At 37.2% G+C, this 12,345-nt stretch overlaps 1 protein-coding gene across 1 annotated transcript; it reads left to right on the top strand.

The window, feature by feature from the left end:
* Positions 1–16: 16 nt before the first annotated feature.
* On the top strand, positions 17–11,643 carry LOC137278401 (uncharacterized). Its single transcript, XM_067810703.1, has 8 exons — positions 17–307; positions 1,226–1,438; positions 3,008–3,076; positions 3,590–3,674; positions 4,016–4,116; positions 5,819–5,889; positions 7,479–7,537; positions 8,533–11,643. Exons 1-8 carry the CDS (start codon positions 296–298, stop codon positions 8,661–8,663), a joined length of 741 nt encoding a protein of 246 aa, XP_067666804.1. The 5' UTR covers positions 17–295; the 3' UTR covers positions 8,664–11,643.
* Positions 11,644–12,345: the final 702 nt, after the last annotated feature.

Raw genomic sequence — 12,345 nt, forward strand, 5'->3', positions numbered from 1 at the left:
AAAGGCCTGTTAAAATACTATGCTAGTGAGCTTTAAGAAGAGAAGTCCGTCTTTCAAATATCGACAAGTTAATCCGTTATACACGGCCCACGTACAAAGTAAAATGCAATTGGTTTTAGGTATTTATTCCAAGACAAGTTGCGCTTTTTGACGTTACCGGAAGAGGGGGAATCCATTTGCGGTCATTCTCGGATTTTGGTCTGATTACAGAATGTGAAACAGATATTGATCGACCAACTAGACCAGGATTAATAACACCTAATTTGGTATCAATCGCATAAATTAACTGACCAGTATGAATGCCAAGGTAAATCATCCAATGTGTATTTAAGTTTTAGCAAAATTTAAATCGAAGTTAATATGATTTTCTTTTGAAACTGCTGAATCATGTGATCATGAAGCTTGGTATTGCGTTCACCTGTAATAATTTAATAGCTTCTCAAATACACTAATTACTCCAGTGTTTGCGGTGTGTGTGTGAGAGGGTGTGTGTGTGTGTGAGAGAGAAACAGAGAGAGAGAGCGCGTTGCACTGCAGCATTATTTCACTTAGAACAACTACAATTTTTATGCTAGTGCTCGTTTTAATTATGACATGAATTCATGTACGAATACACTTTCATTAATGGAATACTCAAGTGAATCATACCAGGACTACTCCTCTCTGACCTTGAATACTATAGATGTCGGTGTGTGGATATGTTAGATAGATCTATATATCCCCAGATTAAAACACCTTCAGTGTGTACAGGCCAAATAACCTTTTGTCTTTTTCTCCCCACATTTATCAAGTATACTGCGTATATAAGTCCCATTGTGCATAACATTTAGCCTTCAGTCTACCTGGTCTAGTGGCAATTAAACCATGACAGAGTATAACTTATAGACACGTAATCCTGAAGTGTCTTGGCTTGGACCTTCTCATTCTCTGGACTTTTGTAATATCAGGCTGGTCTGTTTACTGGAGACAACTAAATTGTTCTGAGCTCAACTAAATATTCAATGATGTTACTGTATTTTTAATTGATTATATTGGAGCGTTACATTTCTGAACCATTTCTCAAGGGTTCACAGTTTGTAGAAACTAGAAATGAATACTGACAGAAAATCTGATCGAAGTAATGCACTTACCAATTCTTTGACCAGGATGAGTTCCAAAATAAAGTGTTTCCCAAACTGCTTAAAAATTTCCAATTCTTTGTAACAATGCTTACCTCCCAATCCAGAGAGCAGATGAGTTGAAGGAACAGGGAAATGAATGTGTCAAGAAAGACAACTACATGGAGGCCATCATCCACTACACACATGCCATCAAGCTGGACCCATCCAATCACCTTGTGTACAGCAACCGGTCCTTGGCCTTCCTCAAGGTTCAGCAGTACTACCTGGCTTTAGAGGACGCTAAAGAGACCATCAGGCTACAGCCCAACTGGACAAAGGTTTGTGAATAATCTGATATTACCAGAACTCCAGATAAGGTGAGCATTGTATGCAATAAAAATCACATTTACTCGGTTAATGACAAATCTTGGAGTACGAGAATTGCATAAGAATCACTTAAAACCCTCTAGTTCTATTAAAACCTTGCATACTTTGTCAATTAACCAACTTGGCTTGTGTATGATAATTCATTGTGGTGTCTGAACTCTACAACAGTGTTAGCAAATGTTATTGTATGCATATACATATGACCGTAGTCACTGTCCAGAGTTTATTGTTTTAGTCTCATAGCTTCCATGTTGAGTATTTAAAAATGGCTGCCAACTATTTTGTAATACATGTATATGTATTGCTAAAAACTGTTTGTTTATATATTTATAATTACCCAAGAAGGATAACAAAACCCTGTATGAAAGTATCCAATCCTTTAAACTAGTAGGTGTATAAATAATACTAGTTACTCCTCAGAACATGCAATTACTCATACATGTACAGACATGGGAGTAAATACTCACTTGCTTGAAAAATTATCTGGAGCTATGTACTACTATTTACTGCATTATAAATAATGCTTGAATTTTTCACTTTACTGTGAACCTGTAATCCCAATATATCCGTGTGATAAAATATATTACATTCAGTCACTTTCTGGGATGAGTTGTCTATTCATAGATTTTGACCATAGGTGTGTGACAGTTTCCAGAGGTACACAAAGTCCTAAAATCCCATAGTGTCAGACTTTCATTTTGTGGAAACCTTGTTGGTCGACAAGGTTAGGTCACTAACATTGAGTGCTAAGGCGTCTTTCTCTGGGAATTTAGGTTTGAATCCCAGGCAGGACTTCTTCCTAAAGAGTATTAGAAGTTTTGCTTATCTAAGAAATTACAATTCCAGCTGTAGCATCTTTCCATTAATTTTTGATGAATAAATGTTGAGATTATATAGTTTGGAAATATTGTGTACAAAAGCTGGCTTTAGGTTGTTGACCAGTACTCTTGTATACTGAGTCATGCATAATCATGCTATCAAATATTTTACAAGACACAGGCAAGAAAACAAGCATGCACAGACCTACTGTTGTTTTCTTGGTGTTTGTATTTATTTGATATGTTTTTTTATGAACTCAATGTTGACATCTGTAATATGTAATACAAATGCCTCAGTGGCGAAGGTCCAGAATGTTTAAATGAACTTTTACTTCATACACTTACAACTAAAAATACAACTCCCTTCTCAGAATCTGAACATACTCTCCATGCCTCGTTTCAAACTGCAAACTTTTGAAAGGAAATGCTTTGCCTGTTCTGCCCCTCTTCTGTGGAACTCTCTCCCTATCACCATTAAATCAGCAAATGACTTTAATTCCTTCAAATGCTTGCTCAAGACTCGTCTGTTTTTACTGACTTATGACCAGCTACAAGTCCCTCATTGTATATACATATATTATCCATCCAGTTTGCTACTGCTTTGATCATGGGCCTTGTGCATGGAATAGGCACATTGTAAATTAACATTTCTTATTATTAATTTAATTATCTGCATGATTATATATATATTATATTTTACAGGGCTACTTCAGGAAAGGGGAGGTTGAGTTTGCAGTAGGACATTACAACGATGCCATTTTGTCATACAATGTAAGATATTAGACAGTCAACTTGATATTGATACAAATGATTAATATGTTTAGAGCATTGTTTAGTGAATGAAGTGATCTTTCATGTGTTCAGCCTACAATAGCGCAAGAATTAAAATGCGAAACATAGATTTTACACTTCCATTTGTTATATTTCTCGTAATATTCATGCCTTTTATACTGTAACAAAGGAGGTACAAATACTCTGAGGAAAGTTAAGAGATGTTACGCTTATGAGAGTTTTGTGAGATGGGCCTCAGGTTAGAAATGGACTTCAGTGTTATGCTAACTAACAGGATGAGGTGGTCAGGCACGCTGACTTGGTTGACACATGTATCTATAGTGAAGATCAATGCTGATGATGTTGATCACTGGATTGTCTGTTTCAGACTCGATTATTGACAGACCGCTGCCATATCGGTGGAATATTTGAGACAAAATAACAAAGAAAGAAAGAGGAAATATGAAAATACACCATGATAAGCCAGGTTATCCTTGTGAGTTTTCTCCACAGAAAGCCATGGTCCTGGATGCTACTGATGTGAAGGTGAGAGATGCCATCAACAGGACCAGGTCAGCCATGAATAAGGAGAGAAAAGGTACTAGACTGTAATTGATGGGAAATTTAGTACTAGCAAACAAGGATAAGTTGATCAACCACCTGACAATTGACCTGTATGACTACTGCCCAGGGGTGCTTGCCATAGTGAGCGAAGGTGCTCCAGGTTGTCCGCGATCACATGTAGTGTATTGCCAACTTGCTACGCTGACCACATTGTGTTGTGTTGTGTTCATCATACTATGTAAGCAGACATCCATTTCATCCCAATTAATGTTTCATATGCTTGTCAAATATATTTTGTTTATTGTATGACGTTTGTTGTGATGAACTAAAGACTGACTTGTGTCAGACATTGAAAGTTATGTATTGATTGTGCAGCGAATGCCCGTCTGCCGTGGAAGTTTGCAGCTGGTGGTGGAGGAATGGGACTCCTAATTGTGATTGCAGATCAGTACCTCGCTAAAGAACCTTCCATAACTGTGAGTAGACAACACAACACAAAAAGGAAAAACTGGTGCTCTTACCTAAATATACAATCCACAGATTAATAATGGTCACCTCAACAGAGCAGGCAGGAAGAGAAGGATTTCAGGTTTGGGGGTCCCCAAACCCAATCATACAATTATTAATTAATCGGAGGGTATTTTGTTATTTGGGCTAGGGATTGTGGCAACATATCCAGCATTTACACTTTCTCCCCCTTTAAAAGAAATGTTTTATCCTTGAAAGAGAGAAGTCAGTTGAAAATTATAATTGGTCTCAACATGAAATATACAGAATGACAAAAGAAAACGTATCCTTTCAAGTCTCATGGATTATAATGCCTTTAGTTTTCCTTTGAGGCTGTCATATTCTGAGGAGCCCAGAGCAGGTGATGCATTCTGGACGTAACTCCTTCACTGTGAACAAAGCATCATCGATCTCAACCTATTTTACAGCATCAGTGAGATCCAGCAGGACTGGGATGATCATTTCAGAACTTAAATTCCGAAACTTGTAAATTCTTTGGTTCCTGCTGGTAGACGGAAATTGATGAAAGTGTGTGCTGATAGGGTCTTTCAGTCAGACAACTCCTGGGGCCAAAACTTCCTGAAGGTTCAAGCTCCTGGTGTATGCATTTTCTGATGGTCTCTCCGCAGGTGTCATCCTCGATATCTCCAAGGTATACGTTCCGATAAGTCTCCACTTTACCCTGGATGCATCTATGGCTCTGCCCGATAAATTTATTACCTCCCTTTGCTGACTCCTCCTTCTCACAGTAGCCAATCAGCCAGGCCGCCGTTATAACTGAGCTTGCCAGTGTCAACAAAGGTAGCGGTCGCAACTGCAAAGGTTTGCTCGCAGTGCGTCCCAGATTTTAGGGAAATCATACAAACAAATTGACAGGTCCGAAACTTTAAAACAAAATATGCAAGAAAGCCTTCTACCTCTTCCAGAGAACCTCTACATGGTTTCTGTTGACAAGTATAATCGGTTAGATAATTCAAAAAACGAAAGTGAGTTGTGATTGGTTCGCTCAACTTCCCAGCGTAGACACCTGACTGGATCAAAAGACAGTCAAGGGAGGTAATAAATTTATCTGGCAGAGCCGTAGATGTGTCCAGGGTATAGTGGAGACTTATCGGAACGTATACCCTGGAGATATCGAGGATGCGCGGGTGTAAGTGTCATGGCCTTTGTCAAGGCGATCATATTGAAATGTGTCCTTGATATATGTGTCATAGGTTTGAGGTGAGGTCCACAGCTTCTTTTTATCCTCTCCTATTCTTAGAGCCGTACTGAAGGGTTACTCAGAGGAACCCGATTCTCCATCACTGATGAATTGCAATTGTTTGAGAAGCATGTGCACAAGTGCCAACAAAGTTATTAAATCAATAATCTGTGCTTTTCCATCTCCATCTTGGACACCTGGTTGTCCCTTTCTTTGTACCTCTCCTTCGTAACAAACAGTGAACTGTGTCAATGTTTTTATGGTAGTTTGATAAACAACGTTTTTATAATAAGGGCTTAAATTCTGAAAAAAAGAAAATATCACAGAATTAGGTCTGATGTTTTGATTATGATCAGTGTTGCATTGAGCATAATGTTTTTATTAGTTTTTGAGTTAGATTGCAATTCCTCATTCTGCTTTTGGGTCGAATGGACTGTAGTCTCCTCATTTGTGAGTGTCTGTTGTTTCAGTACCTGGTACTGCAGGTGTTGCTGATCTTGGTGTTTGCAGCTCTGGGCTACGTCATTGCCCTTGGATATAGGTATGTCACTCTTACTTCTTGCATGCTTAACACATTTAGAAAAAAGTATCTTTACTTTTTCAGATATATACTAGTATCTGGTATATCTGATACCTGTCGTCTGAGATATATTTGGTGATTACATATACCAGCGCCTTGAGGAAGCCCTAGATGCATATATATATGCGCTATATAAATATCCTGTAATAATAATAAAATCTGCTGACCAAGTGTGGTTGTGTGATATATATCATGTTATGTAATGTATATCTGTGATTGTGTAATAGATATCTGGGGTATAATCAATGTATTTGCTGTCTGAGGTATGTCTTTTGTATCATGTATGTTTGTTATAATAGCAAAAGCATCTGTTATTCATCTGTAGAAGATGTTTGTTATCATCATAGTGAAAGCATCTGTTGTTCTGCTGTAGAATATGTTTGTTATCATAGTGAAAGCATCTGTTGTTCTACAGTAGAATATGTTTGTTATCATAGTGAAAGCATCTGTTGTTCTGTAGAATATGTTTGTTATCTTTGCAAAAGCATCTGTTGTTCTGCTGTAGAGTATGTTTGTTATCATAGTGAAAGCATCTGTTGCCTCCTGTAGAATATGTTTGTTATCATAGTGAAAGCATCTGTGGTTCTCCTGTAGAATTTGTTTGTTATCATAGTAAAAGCACCTGTTGTTCTGCAGTAGAATATGTTTGTTATCATCATAGTGAAAGCATCTGTTGTTCTGCTGTGGAATGTGTTTGTTATCATCATAGTGAAAGCTTCTCTTGTTCTCCTGTAGAATATGTTTGTTATCATAGTGAAAGCATCTGTTGTTCTCCTGTAGAATATTTTTGTTATCATCATAGTGAAAGCATCTGTTGCCTCCTGTAGAATATGTTTGTTATCATAGGGAAAGCATCTGTTGATCTACTGTAGAATATGTTTGTTATAATAGCAAAAGCATCTGTTATTCATCTGTAGAAGATGTTTGTTATCATCATAGTGAAAGCATCTGTTGTTCTGCTGTAGAATATGTTTGTTATCATAGTGAAAGCATTTGTTGTTCTCCTGTAGAATATGTTTGTTATCATAGTGAAAGCATCTGGTGTTCTGTAGAATATGTTTGTTATCTTAGCAAAAGCATCTGTTGTTCTGCTGTAGAGTATGTTTGTTATCATAGTGAAAGCATCTGTTGCCTCCTGTAGAATATGTTTGTTATCATAGTGAAAGCATCTGTTGTTCTCCTGTAGAATATTTTTGTTATCATCATAGTGAAAGCATCTGTGGTTCTCCTGTAGAATTTGTTTGTTATCATAGTAAAAGCACCTGTTGTTCTGCAGTAGAATATGTTTGTTATCATCATAGTGAAAGCATCTGTTGTTCTGGTGTAGAATATTTTTGTTATCATCTTAGTGAAAGCATCTGTTGCCCCCTGTAGAATATGTTTGTTATCATAGTGAAAGCATCTGTTGATCTACTGTAGAATATGTTTGTTATAATAGGAAAAAGCATCTGTTGTTCTGCAGTAGAATATGTTTGTTATCATCATAGTGAAAGCATCTGTTGTTCTGCTATAGAATACATAAGTTACCCTGTTTCTGTTGGTTGTTTCAGGTTTATGATGAACTCCCAGAAGTCCTCGTTACTGGAAGCACCAATAGATCTATTGTCAGGTAAGTATTGGGAATGCAAGCTGTGAGGAACTAGGGATTTTCAATCTGGGGTGGATTTGTCATGTAGAATTTGACTTGATATCAGATATTTTGTTTGCTCTGTTTTAAATGTTTTCTACCAAAACACTTGTCTAGTTAAGAAATATAATCTGAGTGATTCTAGTTACACCTCAACACTTTCTGGATATTGTAATGACACATTAAGGATGTTACGGTGAGACTCCAAATGTTGTAATGACACTTTCTGGATGTTATAATGACAGTACTGTGTCCAAATGTTGTAATGGCACTCTGTGGATGTTGTACTGACAATACTTAGAAGTTGTAATGACACTCACTGGATGTTGTACTGACAGTACTTAGATGTTGTAATATTAAGGATGTTGCAATGACGCATTAAGGATGTTGCAATGACGCATTAAGGATGTTGTAATGACACATTAATGACAGTACTTGTTGTAATGACAGTAATGTCATGTTGTAATGATAGTACGAAGATGTTGTATTGACAGTACTAGGATGTTGTAATGACATTTCCCGGATGTTGTTATGACAGCAGTTCGATGTTAATGTTGACTCATTAAAGATGCTGTAATGATGCTTTCTGGATGTTGTAATGACACATTAGGAATGTTGTAATGACACTTAATGGATATTGCAATTACACATTAAGGATTTTGTAATGACACTTTCTAGATGTCGTAATGACATGTTAAGGATTTTGCAGTGACACATTATGGATGTTGCAATGACACATTAATGATGTTGTTATGACACATTTAGGATGTTGCAGTGACACATTGAGGATATTGTATTGACACATTAATAGTGTTGTTTTACATGTAACATTGGAAGGATGTTGTATGCTACTGTAAAGATGTTACTGTGATGCGTTGGGATGTTGTGGTGATACTGTAACACTGTTGTATTAACACTGTCAGTGTGCAGTAGTGATACTGTAACGACATTATAATGACATGATTTCTGTCCCGCAGAGATGGAGGGCAAGCCGTCGGGGCAAACAAATCCTGAGGAGTCCTCCCAAGAAGTGCCTGAATCAGGAAAGCGCCACCGTAAGGGTGGCACTGGTGCTGCCAGGCAGAGATACAAGCAGGGCAAGACTTGATGACAGGATGACCATTACTACATTGCTATATACACTGTACATATGTCATACTGTCATCAAAGATTAACACTCCACACTTTTATCAGCATGTCATCAGCGCTTCTTTAAGAGGCATTTAGGACTTGGAGAAGTAAGAAAGGATAGCAAAATATGGATGAAATAAAGAAATAGTTTGTCCCAGTATTGTTATTCTTTCTAATCAGAACATTAAGAGAAAGATTGGCTGGCATTTAACATAATGAAACGAGGTTTGTCGGTCATCCGTCCATCCATCTTGTTTCAATTGGTGATCACGATTCAAAACTATCCAAGATATATCCTGGAACTGGTATCAGACATTAACCAGGTTAACATGTGACCAAGCTGGCCTATTAACCAGGTTAACATGTGACCAATCTGGCCTATTGTCCATCAAGATAATCAACATGTAACCTCACCAGGACCCTTTGTGTTCAGCAGGTCAGTTTGTGGCCAGTAATTAAAGAATGTTCATAACATACCAATGTATAATGACACCATCCACCATCTGGTGGTAATATTAAACTGTGGTTGTTATTGTTAATGAAGTTTGATAACAAAAAACAATTTCTGGCAATAAATTAAAAGTTTTAATCAATTCTCAGTGTATGCAAGGTGTCTTTGTAATTTGTATATTAATCTAGATGACTAGCAGTTGCAAGTAGTGGCACGAATATGGGCAGATCAAGTTTTGAGCTTGACAAGAGTATATAGACATAATACTAAACAACCTGTGTAATACCATTTTTGAATGAGTTAATGATTTGGTATCAAACAAGCGAAAGCTGAACTTGATAATAATTCTTCACAAGTTTAATATAAATGATATTTCATGCAGGAAGTTTAATATTCTTTAAAATACTTTGCGATATAAATTGGTAGAAACTGCTTACCAAATGATGACTGTCAGATTTCCACAAGTCAAGTAATGTCTAATACTGTTGTGACAGGTATTGGCATTGTGATGTTTTAGCTGTAAACCATTATTCATACATCTAGAGGTATTACACTAGTGTGATGTAGCCGTTACAATATTACATTGCAGTATCTTTTATGGTTGAGTAATAAATGATCATAAATAATGAAAATATATCTGAAATTGATTTGTAAATATCAAATGTAAAACAGGTTTGATTACTGTGGGTATGTCTTGTAAAATCACCACTTTCATGACAGGTGTTATGCACCTGATTTCAATGAAATCTAAGAATCTTGTTCATGTTTGTATCTGCAATATTCCAGTCACATCATGGCAGAAGACACAGGGTTTCACACACTGCACCCATGTAGCATTAAAACTCAGGTTGTTGGTGAGACAAAGTTGTGCTTTAACCACAACCCCACCCTCTTAATATCAGGGATGGGAAAAGGAAAATCTGTTATCAGCGGAAAACTGATCGTGTTCAAGAGGGCGATTTTGAAATAAAACTGGCAGAAATCTGATATTCCGGAAATAAACATCCCTGTAATATAGAATGGAAATACAAACCCCTCTGAAAGTCTTGCTGTATCCAGATTACTAGGATATTCTTGGGTCCTGATCCACAAAGTCTTTGTAGTATTACAACCTATCATAACTTTGAACATTTTGATAGGCTTACAAGTGGCATAATGCTACAAACATAGAGTGTATAGAAGCCCTGCTTCCTATTATAAAGCATAGAGTGCCTGTGGTGATCTGAGTGACGTAAACAACAAAGGCATAAAGGACATACTGTAGGTTCATACAGGCCGGCTTGTAGTCAGGGACAGTCTATTGGTTGAACCATTGGCTCATCATGCCAAAGACTGGGATGTGAAGCCCTTCTGGTGTCCCCTGCCATGATTTTGCTGGACTGTTGTGAAAAGCAGCGTAAAACCAAAATCAGTCGTATCAAGCCCCTCCATTATTGCCTGTTGAGAACAAATGGCTGGTTGAGACCAACACCCCCTACAGATTTTCCTATTTATATTATTATTGCAGATGAGTATAACATGGTTCTCTGTTGCTCTATTCTTTTATTTTGAAACTGCATTTGAAAATTTCACATCCAATGTAAAATGATGCAACTCTGCTACTTTAAACTGATGACTTATAAATCATGAACATAAACTTTCTGGAGTTTTCAAGAAATATTCAGTTATGACTTTTCAGAAAGCGAAATAATTTTTTAAAAATATTTAAACATGTTTTCAGGCCCTGATAACTTCTAGGATATGTTCAATCGTCAAGTGTTTCACACACTAAAACAGTGGTTCAGAAATATTTTGTGTTTGTTTATGCAAAAATGTTATTGATTGCTTGGTCATTTGGTCACTGCTGCCAGTCGTCGATTATTTGCGTTATTCGGAACACCACTTGTTCCAACTTATGAACGTTCTTTAGTATATGTTCATTACCAGGAATCATCTCATATCATTTAGTCAGGTCATTCTGAATCAGAAATATGTAATAACAATTGACAGTACAGTGTGTACTGACAAGCTCTTTAACACTGCAACCAACAATGGGTATAAAATATCACCTTTAAATATCTTGCAGTCTCTGAAAGTTTTTGAAGTACTCACTGTGGCATTTGCGACAGTATGTGTGTAGTGGTAATGTGTGCAAAGCACTGACTTAAATGAGACAGTAAACTCTGTTTTACAAGACTGGGCCTATTTCTCACAGCACTCATACGTCTTACACCTTGTAACCTTCCTGGTAGCATTTGTACCGCCTATACTGTATCTATTTACTTACACAATTGTTGTAGTGCTATGAGAGCTTTGTGAAATGGGGCCCTGGACAAAAAGTTTCTCTTCTATCATAACATCTACTCCAGGCTTGTTATGCGACCCCATGTGTAATGTGTCTCATAATGACAGATATGACTAATGGTAGCATGGGGTAGTGTGATAACAAACTGAAAGTTATGAAATGTTTGATGAAGAGAATTTTAAGAGTGTATGTGAAAGTGATTAAAGAATTTTAATACTCTTATTGTCAATTATCAGTTGTCTTGTCAAATATCTTGCTACTTCGATCTGTGAAGATCCGGGCTGGAACTGATCTGCAGTAATTCACACTTGTCATAAGAGGTGAGAAACAGGATTGAGTAGTCAGGCTCGCTGCCTGGATTGATGTATTTCATTGGTTCCTGATAGCATAGATCAGTACTCATGCTGTTGATCACTGGATTGTCTGGTCATGACTCAAGTATTTGCAGACTGCCTCCACATACCTGGAATATTGCGGAGTGTGGCGTAAAACTAGCCTCACTCTTGCTACATTAATTATGTCTGCACATACACCACTCATTCAGTTAAACAAGATTCACTATATAAGAAAAGACTACTAGGATCAGGCAGTCAGACTTTCTGACTTAGCTGATGCGTGTCATCATATCCCAGTTGCATTGATTGCTGCTCATGATGTCAGTCACTGGATCGAGGCATTACATGATAAACACAGGCTGATATAAGTTCATGCTGTCAGTCGCTAGATTTCCAGGTCCACTCTTGACTACTCGTTGATCACTAACACACTGCTGAAATATTGCTGAGTGTGATATTTTACCCAACAAACATATCATAATCCTTTCCAGTTTGTTGGTTATTGTACAATCAATCAGTACTCAGAGAAACTATTGTCCAGGGGATGCCTGAAATCAATTACCCCATAACTGTTTAAAGTTTAATCTGT

Source organism: Haliotis asinina, chromosome 3, assembly GCF_037392515.1.
Source record: "Haliotis asinina isolate JCU_RB_2024 chromosome 3, JCU_Hal_asi_v2, whole genome shotgun sequence".
Taxonomy (NCBI): Eukaryota; Metazoa; Mollusca; class Gastropoda; order Lepetellida; family Haliotidae; genus Haliotis; species Haliotis asinina.